This window comes from Oncorhynchus masou, chromosome 28 (genome assembly GCF_036934945.1).
Source record: "Oncorhynchus masou masou isolate Uvic2021 chromosome 28, UVic_Omas_1.1, whole genome shotgun sequence".
In the NCBI taxonomy this organism is placed as follows: Eukaryota; Metazoa; Chordata; class Actinopteri; order Salmoniformes; family Salmonidae; genus Oncorhynchus; species Oncorhynchus masou.
Window position 1 is genome coordinate 8,958,500 of NC_088239.1, and position 16,493 is coordinate 8,974,992.

Genomic DNA, 16,493 nt, shown 5'->3' on the forward strand with positions numbered 1-16,493 from the left:
TTCCCTCTACCCATTTCTACTTCTCGATATCTGTTGACATCTCTATCCCTCATCCTCCTTACTCTTAGATTCTATCCTTATGCTTTGTCTCCTTGTCAATTCCCATCCACTTCCCTTCTCTCTCTCTCTTCCTTCTTTCTCCCTGAACCCCTCCCATCTCTGTCTCTCTTCCCTCTTTCTCCCTCAACCCCTCCCATCTCTCTCTCTTCCCTCTTTCTCCCTCAACCCCTCCTATCTCTGTCTCTCTTCCCTCTTTCTTCCTCAACCCCTCCTATCTCTGTCTCTCTTCCCTCTTTCTCCCTCAACCCCTCCTATCTCTGTCTCTCTTCCCTCTTTCTTCCTCAACCCCTCCTATCTCTGTCTCTCTTCCCTCTTTCTTCCTCAACCCCTCCTATCTCTGTCTCTCTTCCCTCTTTCTCCCTCAACCCCTCCTATCTCTGTCTCTCTTCCCTCTTTCTCCCTCAACCCCTCCTATCTCTGTCTCTCTTCCCTCTTTCTCCCTCAACCCCTCCTATCTCTGTCTCTCTTCCCTCTTTCTTCCTCAACCCCTCCTATCTCTGTCTCTCTTCCCTCTTTCTCCCTCAACCCCTCCTATCTCTGTCTCTCTTCCCTCTTTCTCCCTCAACCTCTCCTATCTCTGTCTCTCTTCCCTCTTTCTCCCTCAACCCCTCCTATCTCTGTCTCTCTTCCCTCTTTCTTCCTCAACCCCTCCTATCTCTGTCTCTCGTCCCTCTTTCTCCCTCAACCCCTCCTATCTCTGTCTCTCTTCCTTCTTTCTCCCTCAACCCCTCCTATCTCTGTCTCTCTTCCCTCTTTCTTCCTCAACCCCTCCTATCTCTGTCTCTCTTCCCTCTTTCTTCCTCAACCCCTCCTATCTCTCTCTCTTCCCTCTTTCTCCCTCAACCCCTCCTATCTCTCTCTCTTCCCTCTTTCTCCCTCAACCCCTCCTATCTCTCTCTCTTCCCTCTTTCTCCCTCAACCCCTCCTATCTCTGTCTCTCTTCCTTCTTTCTTCCTCAACCCCTCCTATCTCTCTCTCTTCCTTCTTTCTCCCTCAACCCCTCCTACCTCTCTCTCTCTTCCTTCTTTCTCTCTCAACCCCTCCTATCTCTGTCTCTCTTTCAATTCAATTCAATGGGCTTTATTGGCATGGGAAACATGTGTTAACATTGCCAAAGCAAGTGAGGTAGATAATATACATAATATATATTATTCTTTCTCTCTGTCTTTCTCTTTTCCTTCCATTCTATCTCCCTCCACACTTTCTCTCTCTCTCCACCTCTCCTCTCTCTCACCCTCCACCCCTTCTCTCTCTCTCTCCCTCTCTCTCTCTCCCTCTCTCTCCACCTCTCCTCTCTCACTCACCCTCCACCCCTCTCTCTCCCTCCACACATTCTCTCTCCCTCTCTCCACCTCTCCTCTCTCACTCACCCTCCACCTCTCATCTCCCACTCACCCTCCACCCCCTCTCTCTCCCTCCACACTTTCTCTCTCCCTCTCCTCTCTCACTCACCCTCCACCCCTTCTCTCTCTCTCTCTCTCTCTCTCTCTCTCTCTCAATTCAATTTCAATTTCAATTCAATTTAAGGGATTTATTAGCATGAGAAAAATATGTTTACATTTCCAAAGCAAGTGAAATAGATAATAAACAAAAGGGAAATAAAGAATAAAAATGAACAGTAGACATTATTATTTAGACATTTTTGTGATTGTAAAGACATTTCAAGTATCATATTAGTGTTGTAATGATGTGCAAATAGTCTCTCTCTCTCTCCTTCCACCCGCCTCTCTTCTCTCTCCCTCCACCCTCATCTCTTCCCTCACTCTCCACCCTCCTCTCTTTTCCTCTCCCTCCACCCCTTCGCTCTCTCTCTCCCTCCACCCCTCCTCTCTCCCTCCACCCCTCTTCTCTTCCCTCTTCCTCCACCCTCCTCTCTTTCCTCTCCCTCAACCCTCCTCTCTCTCTCTCTCTCTCTCTCTCTCCTCTTCATTCTCCCTCTTCCTCCACCCTCCTCTCTTTCCTCTCCCTCAACCCTCCTCTCTCTCTCTCTCTCCTCTCTTCACTCTCCCTCTTCCTCCACCCTCCTCTCTTTCCTCTCCCTCAACCCTCCTCTCTTTTTCCTAACCCTTCACCCTCTCTCTCTCCTGACACCTCTCCTCTCTCCCTCTCTCCTGACACCTCTCCTCTCTCCCTCCACCCTCTCTCTCTCTCTCTCTCCTCTCTTTTCCCTCTCCCTCCACCCCCAGATCTACCTGCGTTTCCTGGACTATGAGATGCAGAACAGTAATGAGTGTAAGCGTAACTTTGTGGCGGTGTACGACGGCAGTGCGTCCGTGGAGGACCTGAAGAACAAGTTCTGCTCTACGGTGGCCAACGACGTGATGCTGGTGTCCACCACGGGGGTGATCAGGATGTGGGCCGACCAGGGCAGCAGAAGGAGCCACTTCAGGATACTCTTCACCACCTTCCAAGAACGTAAGACTGTTGGTGATGTGCACATACACATTCACTCATATCCTGGCAGGGCTGACCGGAAATACACAGATGTGTGTTGCTAGACCCGTCATCATGATACATTGGATATGTATGTTGTGTCAATGGAAAAGCTATGCAGTCAAGACATTTACTGGAAAATGAACAATCTAGTGGGGATGGATCAGATGACCTACATTAATGTATGGATAGGGTACATGAACGCCCCCTAACAGTCATAGCGTGACCCCCTAACCCCATGTCTGCAGTGTTAAACCGACCCTAAAACAACCCACCTAGTGGCGGCCATTAAATAGAAATAGGAGCGTGGGGAGAACATGTATTTGATACACTGCTGATTTTGCAGGTTTTCCAACTTACAAAGCATGTAGAGGTCTGTAATTTTTATCATAGGTACACTTCAACTGTGAGAGACGGAATCTAAAACAAAAATCCAGAAAATCACATTGTATGATTTGTAAGTAATTATATATGTATATATATATATATATATAGAGAGAGTGAGAGAGAGATATCTGCATAACTGTAATCTGCTTTACTGATTTAGTAACACTTCAGTTGATTGTGTTCATATCCTCTTGAATGGTTGATTGGCTGGTATGAGCTGGAACAACTGTTAGAATCATGTTACACTACTGGTCAAAAGTTTTAGAACGCCTCCTCATTCAAGGGTTTAAGTTTAGTTAGTTTAAATGTATGGGTTCATTGACTGTAGAGTTAGCCCCGAGGGAATGGTCCTCTCTCTTCCCTCTTTCTCCCTCCACCCTGGAACACAGACGCTGGGAGTTGAGAAGCATGTACTGAGGGTGAATTTAATAATACAATAAACATGGAACAATACAAAACAAGAGCAGCGTCTGGACATGAAAAACACAAGTAATAGTGCCTGGGGACATAACTGAAGGGACAGACAGACACAGGGGAGGTCATCCTAGAAGTGATGCGTCCAGGTGATTGTCATGAGGTGCAGGTGCACTTAACAATGCTGGAAGTTGTGTGTAATGATGAGACAACTGGTGACGTCGAGACGTAGACGTGACACACACCTCCTCTCTCTCTCTTTCTCTCTTCCTTCCATTTGTCTTCTCTCTCTCTCCTCTTTCTCTTCACACTCCCTCTCTCTCCTCTCTCTCTTCACTCTCCCTCTTCCTCAACACCTCCTCTCTCCTCTCTCTTCACACTCCCTCTTCCTCCACACCTCCTCTCTCTCCTCTCTCTCTTCACTCTCCCTCTTCCTCCACACCTCCTCTCTCCTCTCTCTCTTCACACTCCCTCTTCCTCCACACCTCCTCTCTCTCCTCTCTCTCTTCACTCTCCATCTTTCTCCACACATCCTCTTTCCTCTCTCTCTTCACACTCCCTCTTCCTCCACACCTCTCTCTCCTCTCTCTCTTCACTCTCCATCTTTCTCCACACATCCTCTCTCCTCTCTCTCTTCACACTCCCTCTTCCTCCACACCTCTCTCTCCTCTCTCTCTTCACTCTCCATCTTTCTCCACACATCCTCTCTCCTCTCTCTCTTCACACTCCCTCTTCCTCCACACCTCCTATCTCTCACTCTTTCTCTTTCTCTCTTCCTTCCATTTGTCTTCTCTCTCTCCTCTTTCTCTTCACTCTCCCTCTTCCTCCACAGCTCCTCTCTCCCTCCACACCTCCTCTTTCCCTCCACACCTCCTCTCTCTCAGATAGTATATGTGTGTGTGTTCATTGACTGTAGAGTTAGCTCCCGAGGGAGTGGGCTTGGGCCAAACCGCTGAGGACAGACTACAGAGGTGCAGTCTAACTCTAAGTCTATCTCATGTGGCTTTACGAGTGTTTAAACAGCTCTGGAGAGGGAGCATTCTATTAGGGAGTGTATCGTCTCTTAATGCTGCTTGAGAGATTTCATAACACACACACACACACACACACACACGCACACACACACACAGATCTGCATAAGCTACAAAAGTGTTAGATCGGTGTGTGTGTGTGTGCGTGCGTGCGTGCGTGTGAATAGGCAGTGCAGTTGTTTCCACTTTTTGAGGCCTATCCACTGAATGAAGCCAGGCTGTGCCGTTGCCCCGGTAACACTGATGCCTAAGTCACTCAACCGATACCCAGCAGGTCCGTCTGCTAGAGCTGCGTTCAGAACCACAGAGCAACACCATCAACACTTATTTAAACATGCAGGTAGAACCAGGCAAGGTGCAGGTATACCACATCTCTTCAGCTGATCCTCAGCTACACCCTGCAGACTAAAGACAAAAGTCACTGTTTAATAACCTTGAAAGACTAACAGTGTCTCAGCAGATACCCAGTCAGAAACCCAGTCAGAAACCCAGTCAGATACCCAGTCAGAAACCCAGTCAGATACCCAGTCAGAAACCCAGTCAGAAACCCAGTCAGAAACCCAGTCAGAAACCCAGTCAGATACCCAGTCAGATACCCAGTCAGAAACCCAGTCAGAAACCCAGTCAGATACCCAGTCAGAAACCCAGTCAGAAACCCAGTCAGAAACCCAGTCAGAAACCCAGTCAGATACCCAGTCAGAAACAGAGTCAGAAACCCAGTCAGATACAGAGTCAGAAACCCAGTCAGAAACAGAGTCAGATACAGAGTCAGAAACCCAGTCAGAAACCCAGTCAGAAACCCAGTCAGATACCCAGTCAGATACCCAGTCAGATACCCAGTCAGAAACAGAGTCAGAAACCCAGTCAGATACAGAGTCAGAAACCCAGTCAGAAACAGAGTCAGATACAGAGTCAGAAACCCAGTCACAAACCCAGTCAGAAACCCAGTCAGATACCCAGTCACAAACCCAGTCAGATACAGAGTCAGAAACCCAGTCAGAAACCCAGTCAGATACCCAGTCAGAAACCCAGTCAGAAACCCAGTCAGAAACCCAGTCAGATACCCAGTCAGAAACCCAGTCAGAAACCCAGTCAGATACCCAGTCAGAAACCCAGTCAGAAACCCAGTCAGAAATCCAGTCAGAAATCCAGTCAGAAACCCAGTCAGAAACCCAGTCAGAAACCCAGTCAGATACCGAGTCAGAAACCCAGTCAGATACCCAGTCAGAAACCCAGTCAGAAACCCAGTCAGATACAGAGTCAGAAACCCAGTCAGATACAGAGTCAGAAACCCAGTCAGAAACCCAGTCACAAACCGAGTCAGAAACCCAGTCAGAAACCCAGTCAGAAACCCAGTCAGATACCCAGTCAGATACCCGGTCAGAAACCCAGTCAGATACCCAGTCAGATACCCAGTCAGAAACCCAGTCAGATACCCAGTCAGATACCCGGTCAGAAACCCAGTCAGAAACCCAGTCAGAAACCCAGAGAGAGAGGGACAGCCCTCCCCTTGGTGGTAAGAACTGGTACTGTGTTCATGTAGAGCGAGATAGAGAGAGAGAGAGTGTGGTTTAATGGGCTCCTCTGTACCAGACAACAGTGTGGTTTAATGGGCTCCTCTGTACCAGACAACAGTGTGGTTTAATGGGCTCCTCTGTACCAGACAACAGTGTGGTTTAATGGGCTCCTCTGTACCAGACAGCAGTGTGGTTTAATGGGCTCCTCTGTACCAGACAGCAGTGTGGTTTAATGGGCTCCTCTGTACCAGACAACAGTGTGGTTTAATGGGCTCCTCTGTACCAGACAACAGTGTGGTTTAATGGGCTCCTCTGTACCAGACAGCAGTGTGGTTTAATGGGCTCCTCTGTACCATACTGCAGTGTGGTTTAATGGGCTCCTCTGTCCCATACTGCAGTGTGGTTTAATGGGCTCCTCTGTCCCATACTGCAGTGTGGTTTAATGGGCTCCTCTGTACCATACTGCAGTGTGGTTTAATGGGCTCCTCTGTACCAGACAACAGTGTATGCCGTATGCATTTGAATGTATACATCTGTGTGTGTGCATGTGTGAGTGTGTGTGTGTGTGCGCGTGTTTGCATATGTGTTTGTGCACATGTGTGTGTGCGCGTGCATGTGTGCGTGTGTGTGTGTGCTTGTGCGTGCGTGTGTGCATGTGTGTTTGTGCATGTGTGTGTGTGTGTGTGCGTGCGTGTCTGTGAGTGTTACCACTTCCCTTTCCACAGCCTGTAAATAACCATAGTTTAAACACGCGCTGCCACCACACACTCTAACCAGATCCTACTGGAGACGGGTTGCTCTGTGAACTGCTGCTCCCAACACTCTGCATGCAGCTCCTGATAAAGGGATGGCTTGGGGACTGACTTCAATCCTTTGATGCACTAAACCAGAACATGTGCACGTCCAGAATCGTTCAAAAGAATGTATGTGAATTGGGACTGGTGGACTTTAATTCATTGAAATAGTTTGTTCTTATCCAATGTGCTCTTCTCGGGAGTCAACCCCTACATTACGACCCTCTGTTCTCGGGAGTCAACCCCTACATTACGACCCTCTGTTCTCGGGAGTCAACCCCTACATTACGACCCTCTGTTCTCAGTAGTCAACCCCTACATCCCTCTGTTCTCAAGAGTCAACCCCTACATCCCTCTGTTCTCAGTAGTCAACCCCTACATCCCTCTGTTCTCAAGAGTCAACCCCTACATCCCTCTGTTCTCAAGAGTCAACCCCTACATTACGACCCTCTGTTCTTAGGAGTCAACCCCTACATCCCTCTGTTCTCAGTAGTCAACCCCTACATCCCTCTGTTCTCAGTAGTCAACCCCTACATCCCTCTGTTCTTAGTAGTCAACCCCTACATCCCTCTGTTCTCAAGAGTCAACCCCTACATCCCTCTGTTCTCAGTAGTCAACCCCTACATCCCTCTGTTCTCAAGAGTCAACCCCTACATCCCTCTGTTCTTAGTAGTCAACCCCTACATCCCTCTGTTCTCAAGAGTCAACCCCTACATCCCTCTGTTCTCAGTAGTCACCCCCTACATTACGACCCTCTGTTCTCAGTAGTCAACCCCTACATCCCTCTGTTCTCAGTAGTCAACCCCTACATCCCTCTGTTCTCAAGAGTCAACCCCTACATCCCTCTGTTCTCAAGAGTCAACCCCTACATCCCTCTGTTCTCAGTAGTCAACCCCTACATCCCTCTGTTCTCAGTAGTCAACCCCTACATTACGACCCTCTGTTCTCAGTAGTCAACCCCTACATCCCTCTGTTCTCAGTAGTCAACCCCTACATCCCTCTGTTCTCAAGAGTCAACCCCTACATCCCTCTGTTCTCAGTAGTCACCCCCTACATTACGACCCTCTGTTCTCAGTAGTCAACCCCTACATCCCTCTGTTCTCAGTAGTCAACCCCTACATCCCTCTGTTCTCAAGAGTCAACCCCTACATCCCTCTGTTCTCAAGAGTCAACCCCTACATCCCTCTGTTCTTAGGAGTCAACCCCTACATCCCTCTGTTCTCAGTAGTCAACCCCTACATCCCTCTGTTCTCAAGAGTCAACCCCTACATCCCTCTGTTCTTAGGAGTCAACCCCTACATCCCTCTGTTCTCAGTAGTCAACCCCTACATCCCTCTGTTCTCGGGAGTCATCTCCTACATCCCTCTGTTCTGTTGAGTCAGTGCAGTAAATATTGAATGTTCAGTTAACACTATACCACTTGAAGCATATAACCATTGGATTGCAATAAAGATGGATTAAATCCCATTAAATTACTTGAATGGAGGAAACTGTCTTTGTCAGGTTCTGACCTTTATTTCCTTTGTTTAGTCTTTATTTAGTATGGTCAGGGCGTGAGTTGGGGTGGGCAGTCTATGTTTGTTTTATCTATGATTTGGGTATTTCTATGTTTTGGCCTAGTATGGTTCTCAATCAGAGGCAGGTGTCATTAGTTGTCTCTGATTGGGAACCATATTTAGGTAGCCTGGGTTTCACTCTGTGTTTGTGGGTGATTGTTCCTGTCTCTGTGTTTGTTTTCACCAGATAGGCTGTTTAGGTTTTCTCACGTGTATTGTTTTGTTAGTTTGTTCATGTGTAGAGTCTTTATCAATTAAACATGAATAGAAACCATGCTGCATTTTGGTCCGCCTCTCCTTCACCGCACAAAAACCGTTACAGTCTTGGCTTGGTGTAGTCATTTGATTCGTCAGCAGGTCTGTCGATTACACCAGGTGGGTCTGTCTATTACACCAGGTGGGTCTGTCTATTACACCAGGTGGGTCTGTCGATTACACCAGGTGGGTCTGTCGATTACACCAGGTGGGTCTGTCTATTACACCAGGTGGGTCTGTCTATTACACCAGGTGGGTCTGTCTATTACACTAGGTGGGTCTGTCTATTACACCAGGTGGGTCTGTCTATTACACTAGGTGGGTCTGTCTATTACACTAGGTGGGTCTGTCTATTACACCAGGTGGGTCTGTCTATTACACCAGGTGGGTCTGTCTATTACACTAGGTGGGTCTGTCTATTACACTAGGTGGGTCTGTCTATTACACCAGGTGGGTCTGTCTATTACACCGGGTGGGTGTGTCCGTTACACCGGGTGGGTCTGTCTATTACACCGGGTGGGTCTGTCTATTACACCAGGTGGGTCTGTCTATTACACCGGGTGGGTCTGTCTATTACACCAGGTGGGTCTGTCTATTACACCAGGTGGGTCTGTCTATTACACTAGGTGGGTCTGTCTGTTACACCGGGTGGGTGTGTCCGTTACACCGGGTGGGTGTGTCCGTTACACCGGGTGGGTGTGTCCGTTACACCGGGTGGGTGTGTCCGTTACACCGGGTGGGTGTGTCCGTTACACCGGGTGGGTGTGTCCGTTACACTGGGTAGGCCGCAGGATGGTTAGTGCATTAGTGTTATTGGTGATTGAGAGGGGAGGTGTCTTGCTTGTGTAATTATTGCTGTGATGATGAAGCGCTGACACATTACCAGAGATGCAATAATTGGATAACTCTTTTCATGCTGCCTCGAAGGCTCCGTCTCTACTGTCTCTACTGTCTCTACTTTCTCTCTCTCTCTCTCCTAACACATCTCTTTCTCTCTCTCTCCTAAACATCTCTTTCTCTCTCTCTCCTAACACATCTCTTTCTCTCTCTCTCCTAACACATCTCTTTCTCTCTCTCTCTTAACACATCTCTTTCTCTCTCTCTCCTAAGACCTCTCTCTCTCTCTTTCTCTCTCTCTCCTAACACATCTCTCTCTCTCTTTCTCTCTCCCTCTTTCTCTCTCTCTCTCTCTGGCTGTTCCACTGGATGTCAGAAGGTGAATTCACCAATTTGTAAGTCGCTCTGGATAAGAGCGTCTGCTAAATGACTTAAATGTAATGTAAATGTTAACACATCTCTCTCTCTCCCTCTATCTCTCTTTCTCTCTCCCTCTTTCTCTCTCTCTTTCTCACTCTCTCTCCCTTTCTCTCTCTCCTAACACATCTCTTTCTCTCTCTCTCCCTCTCTCTCTCTCTCTCTTTCTCTCTTTCTCTCTCTCTCCTAACACATCTCTCTCTATCTCTCTTTCTCTCTCCCTCTTTCTCTCTCTCTCTCCTAACACATCTCTCTCTCTCTCTCTCTTTCTCTCTCCCTCTTTCTCTCTCTCTCTCACTCTCTCTCCCTTTCTCTCTCTCCTAACACATCTCTCTCTCTCTCTCTCTCTCTCTCTCTCTCTCTCTCTCCTAACACCTCTCTCTCTCTCTCCCTTTCTCTCTCTCCTAACACCTCTCCCTCTCTCTCCCTTTCTCTCTCCTAACACCTCTCCCTCTCTCCCTTTCTCTCTCCTAACACATCTCTTTCTCTCTCTCTCCCTCTCTCTCTCTCTCTCTTTCTCTCTTTCTCTCTCTCTCCTAACACATCTCTCTCTATCTCTCTTTCTCTCTCCCTCTTTCTCTCTCTCTCTCCTAACACATCTCTCTCTCTCCCTCTCTCTCTCTTTCTCTCTCCCTCTTTCTCTCTCTCTTTCTCACTCTCTCTCCCTTTCTCTCTCTCCTAACACATCTCTCTCTCTCTCTCTCTCTCTCTCTCTCTCTCTCTCCTAACACCTCTCTCTCTCTCTCCCTTTCTCTCTCTCCTAACACCTCTCCCTCTCTCTCCCTTTCTCTCTCCTAACACCTCTCCCTCTCTCCCTTTCTCTCTCTTAACACATCTCTCTTTCTCTCTCGTTCTCTCTCTCCTAACACCTCTCTCTCTTTTTCCCTCTCTCTCTCTCTCTTAACACCTCTCTTTCTCTCTCTCTCCTAACACCCCTCTCTCTCTTTCTGCCTCTGTCTCTCTCCTAACACCCCTCTCTCTGTTTCTCTCTCTCTCTCTCTCCTAACACCTCTCTCTCTCTCTCTTTCTCCCTCTCTCTCTCCTAACACCTCTCTCTCATTCTCTCTCTCCTAACACCTCTCTCTCTCTCTCCTAACACCCCTCTCTCTCTCTTTCTCCCTCTCTCTTTCTCTCTCTCTCCTAACACCCCTCTCTCTCTCTCTTTCTCCCTCTCTCTCTCCTAACACCTCTATCGCTCTCTCATTCTCCCTCTCTCTCTCTCCTAACACATCTCACTTTGTATGATCTCAGTCGCCAACTATCATCACAGCTACAGCTCTGTATCTTACGGATACACACTCACGCACAAACACACACACACATATGCACACATGCACACACACAAACACACACAGCGTTCCATTCCCTGCCAGTATCAACACACCATCATAACGTACCTCTTAAGTTTGCACATGTCTCCCTATTGGCATCTATACGTAGATCATTCCTTTTCCCATTCAAGTTAAGTTATGTATATATGCAGTAACTCTGGTCCTGAAGGATTCAGGCCGTCATGTGTTAGTGAGATATCTCCAGGATATCACGGTATTCTCTCCAGGTGTTACCCTGCCTGTGTAATTATATAGATAGCTTTATGAAGAGCACTCTAGTGTTCGTCTGACATGTAATTATATAGATAGCTTTATGAAGAGCACTCTAGTGTTCGTCTGACATGTAATTATATAGATAGCTTTATGAAGAGCACTCTAGTGTTCGTCTGACATGTAATTATATAGATAGCTTTATGAAGAGCACTCTAGTGTTCGTCTGACATGTAATTATATAGATAGCTTTATGAAGAGCACTCTAGTGTTCGTCTGACATGTAATTATATAGATAGCTTTATGAAGAGCACTCTAGTGTTCGTCTGACATGTAATTATATAGATAGCTTTATGAAGAGCACTCTAGTGTTCGTCTGACATGTAATTATATAGATAATTAGTGTTCGTCTGACATGTAATTATATAGATAGCTTTATGAAGAGCACTCTAGTGTTCACTCATGTCATTATATAGATAGCTTTATGAAGAGCACTCTAGACATGACATGTAATTATATAGATAGCTTTATGAAGAGCACTCTAGTGTTCGTCTGACATGTAATTATATAGATAGCTTTATGAAGAGCACTCTAGTGTTCGTCTGACATGTAATTATATAGATAGCTTTATGAAGAGCACTCTAGTGTTCGTCTGACATGTAATTATATAGATAGCTTTATGAAGAGCACTCTAGTGTTCGTCTGACATGTAATTATATAGATAGCTTTATGAAGAGCACTCTAGTGTTCGTCTGACATGTAATTATATAGATAGCTTTATGAAGAGCACTCTAGTGTTCGTCTGACATGTAATTATATAGATAGCTTTATGAAGAGCACTCTAGTGTTCGTCTGACATGTAATTATATAGATAGCTTTATGAAGAGCACTCTAGTGTTCGTCTGACATGTAATTATATAGATAGCTTTATGAAGAGCACTCTAGTGTTCGTCTGACATGTAATTATATAGATAGCTTTATGAAGAGCACTCTAGTGTTCGTCTGACATGTAATTATATAGATAGCTTTATGAAGAGCACTCTAGTGTTCGTCTGACATGTAATTATATAGATAGCTTTATGAAGAGCACTCTAGTGTTCGTCTGACATGTAATTATATAGATAGCTTTATGAAGAGCACTCTAGTGTTCGTCTGACATGTAATTATATAGATAGCTTTATGAAGAGCACTCTAGTGTTCGTCTGACATGTAATTATATAGATAGCTTTATGAAGAGCACTCTAGTGTTCGTCTGACATGTAATTATATAGATAGCTTTATGAAGAGCACTCTAGTGTTCGTCTGACATGTAATTATATAGATAGCTTTATGAAGAGCACTCTAGTGTTCGTCTGACATGTAATTATATAGATAGCTTTATGAAGAGCACTCTAGTGTTCGTCTGACATGTAATTATATAGATAGCTTTATGAAGAGCACTCTAGTGTTCGTCTGACATGTAATTATATAGATAGCTTTATGAAGAGCACTCTAGTGTTCGTCTGACATGTAATTATATAGATAGCTTTATGAAGAGTGTTCACATTTATATAGTATGTAATTATATAGATAGCTTTATGAAGAGCACTCTAGTCTAGTGTTAATTATATAGATCTGACATGTAATTATATAGATAGCTTTATGAAGAGCACTCTAGTGTTCGTCTGACATGTAATTATATAGATAGCTTTATGAAGAGCACTCTAGTGTTCGTCTGACATGTAATTATATAGATAGCTTTATGAAGAGCACTCTAGTGTTCGTCTGACATGTAATTATATAGATAGCTTTATGAAGAGCACTCTAGTGTTCGTCTGACATGTAATTATATAGATAGCTTTATGAAGAGCACTCTAGTGTTCGTCTGACATGTAATTATATAGATAGCTTTATGAAGAGCACTCTAGTGTTCGTCTGACATGTAATTATATAGATAGCTTTATGAAGAGCACTCTAGTGTTCGTCTGACATGTAATTATATAGATAGCTTTATGAAGAGCACTCTAGTGTTCGTCTGACATGTAATTATATAGATAGCTTTATGAAGAGCACTCTAGTGTTCGTCTGACATGTAATTATATAGATAGCTTTATGAAGAGCACTCTAGTGTTCGTCTGACATGTAATTATATAGATAGCTTTATGAAGAGCACTCTAGTGTTCGTCTGACATGTAATTATATAGATAGCTTTATGAAGAGCACTCTAGTGTTCGTCTGACATGTAATTATATAGATAGCTTTATGAAGAGCACTCTAGTGTTCGTCTGACATGTAATTATATAGATAGCTTTATGAAGAGCACTCTAGTGTTCGTCTGACATGTAATTATATAGATAGCTTTATGAAGAGCACTCTAGTGTTCGTCTGACATGTAATTATATAGATAGCTTTATGAAGAGCACTCTAGTGTTCACATGTAATTATATAGATAGCTTTATGAAGAGCACTCTAGTGTTCGTCTGACATGTAATTATATAGATAGCTTTATGAAGAGCACTCTAGTGTTCTACATGTAATTATATAGATAGCTTTATGAAGAGCACTCTAGTGTTGACATGTAATTATATAGATAGCTTTATGAAGAGCACTCTAGTGTTCGTCTGACATGTAATTATATAGATAGCTTTATGAAGAGCACTCTAGTGTTCGTCTGACATGTAATTATATAGATAGCTTTATGAAGAGCACTCTAGTGTTCGTCTGACATGTAATTATATAGATAGCTTTATGAAGAGCACTCTAGTGTTCGTCTGACATGTAATTATATAGATAGCTTTATGAAGAGCACTCTAGTGTTCGTCTGACATGTTTATATAGATAGCTTTATGAAGAGCACTCTAGTGTTCGTCTGACATGTAATTATATAGATAGCTTTATGAAGAGCACTCTAGTGTTCGTCTGACATGTAATTATATAGATAGCTTTATGAAGAGCACTCTAGTGTTCGTCTGACATGTAATTATATAGATAGCTTTATGAAGAGCACTCTAGTGTTCGTCTGACATGTAATTATATAGATAGCTTTATGAAGAGCACTCTAGTGTTCGTCTGACATGTAATTATATAGATAGCTTTATGAAGATCTAGTGTTCTCTGACATGTAATTATATAGATAGCTTTATGAAGAGCACTCTAGTGTTCGTCTGACATGTAATTATATAGATAGCTTTATGAAGAGCACTCTAGTGTTGACATGTCTTATATAGACATGTAATTATATATAGATAGCTTTATGAAGAGCACTCTAGTGTTCGTCTGACATGTAATTATATAGATAGCTTTATGAAGAGCACTCTAGTGTTCGTCTGACATGTAATTATATAGATAGCTTTATGAAGAGCACTCTAGTGTTCGTCTGACATGTAATTATATAGATAGCTTTATGAAGAGCACTCTAGTGTTCGTCTGACATGTAATTATATAGATAGCTTTATGAAGAGCACTCTAGTGTTCGTCTGACATGTAATATAGATAGCTTTATGAAGAGCACTCTAGTGTACATGCTTTATAGATAGAGAAGAGCACTCTAGTGTTCGTCTGACATGTAATTATATAGATAGCTTTATGATAGCTTGTAATTATATAGATAGCTTTATGAAGAGCACTCTAGTGTTCGTCTGACATGTAATTATATAGATAGCTTTATGAAGAGCACTCTAGTGTTTATGAAGAGCACTCTAGTCTGACATGTAATTATATAGATAGCTTTATGAAGAGCACTCTAGTGTTAGTCTGACATGTAATTATATAGATAGCTTTATGAAGAGCACTCTAGTGTTCGTCTGACATGTAATTATATAGATAGCTTTATGAAGAGCACTCTAGTGTTCGTCTGACATGTAATTATATAGATAGCTTTATGAAGAGCACTCTAGTGTTCGTCTGACATGTAATTATATAGATAGCTTTATGAAGAGCACTCTAGTGTTCGTCTGACATGTAATTATATAGATAGCTTTATGAAGAGCACTCTAGTGTTCTGACATGTCATTATATAGATAGCTTTATGAAGAGCACTCTAGTGTTCGTCTGACATGTAATTATATAGATAGCTTTATGAAGAGCACTCTAGTGTTCGTCTGACATGTAATTATATAGATAGCTTTATGAAGAGCACTCTAGTGTTCGTCTGACATGTAATTATATAGATAGCTTTATGAAGAGCACTCTAGTGTTCGTCTGACATGTAATTATATAGATAGCTTTATGAAGAGCACTCTAGTGTTCGTCTGACATGTAATTATATAGATAGCTTTATGAAGAGCACTCTAGTGTTCGTCTGACATGTAATTATATAGATAGCTTTATGAAGAGCACTCTAGTGTTCGTCTGACATGTAATTATATAGATAGCTTTATGAAGAGCACTCTAGTGTTCGTCTGACATGTAATTATATAGATAGCTTTATGAAGAGCACTCTAGTGTTCGTCTGACATGTAATTATATAGATAGCTTTATGAAGAGCACTCTAGTGTTCGTCTGACATGTAATTATATAGATAGCTTTATGAAGAGCACTCTAGTGTTCGTCTGACATGTCATTATATAGATAGCTTTATGAAGAGCACTCTAGTGTTCGTCTGACATGTAATTATATAGATAGCTTTATGAAGAGCACTCTAGTGTTCGTCTGACATGTAATTATATAGATAGCTTTATGAAGAGCACTCTAGTGTTCGTCTGACATGTAATTATATAGATAGCTTTATGAAGAGCACTCTAGTGTTCGTCTGACATGTATTATATAGATAGCTTTATGAAGAGCACTCTAGTGTTCGTCTGACATGTAATTATATAGATAGCTTTATGAAGAGCACTCTAGTGTTCGTCTGACATGTAATTATATAGATAGCTTTATGAAGAGCACTCTAGTGTTCGTCTGACATGTAATTATATAGATAGCTTTATGAAGAGCACTCTAGTGTTCGTCTGACATGTAATTATATAGATATTATGAAGAGCACTCTAGTGTTCTTTATTATATAGATAGCTTTATGAAGAGCACTCTAGTGTTCGTCTGACATGTAATTATATAGATAGCTTTATGAAGAGCACTCTAGTGTTCGTCTGACATGTAATTATATAGATAGCTTTATGAAGAGCACTCTAGTGTTCGTCTGACATGTAATTATATAGATAGCTTTATGAAGAGCACTCTAGTGTTCGTCTGACATGTAATTATATAGATAGCTTTATGAAGAGCACTCTAGTGTTCGTCTGACATGTAATTATATAGATAGCTTTATGAAGAG

General features: G+C 43.4%; 1 protein-coding gene across 2 annotated transcripts in view; it reads left to right on the forward strand.

Annotated features, from left to right (window-relative positions):
• Positions 1-16,493, forward strand: part of LOC135517136 (neuropilin and tolloid-like protein 1) — a 212,091-nt gene that overhangs the window by 174,649 nt on the left and 20,949 nt on the right. For both annotated transcript variants that reach the window (XM_064941171.1, XM_064941172.1), the window contains exon 7: positions 2,247-2,475. In XM_064941171.1, coding sequence (XP_064797243.1) covers positions 2,247-2,475 — 229 coding nt within the window. The remainder of the gene's footprint in view (positions 1-2,246; positions 2,476-16,493) is intronic.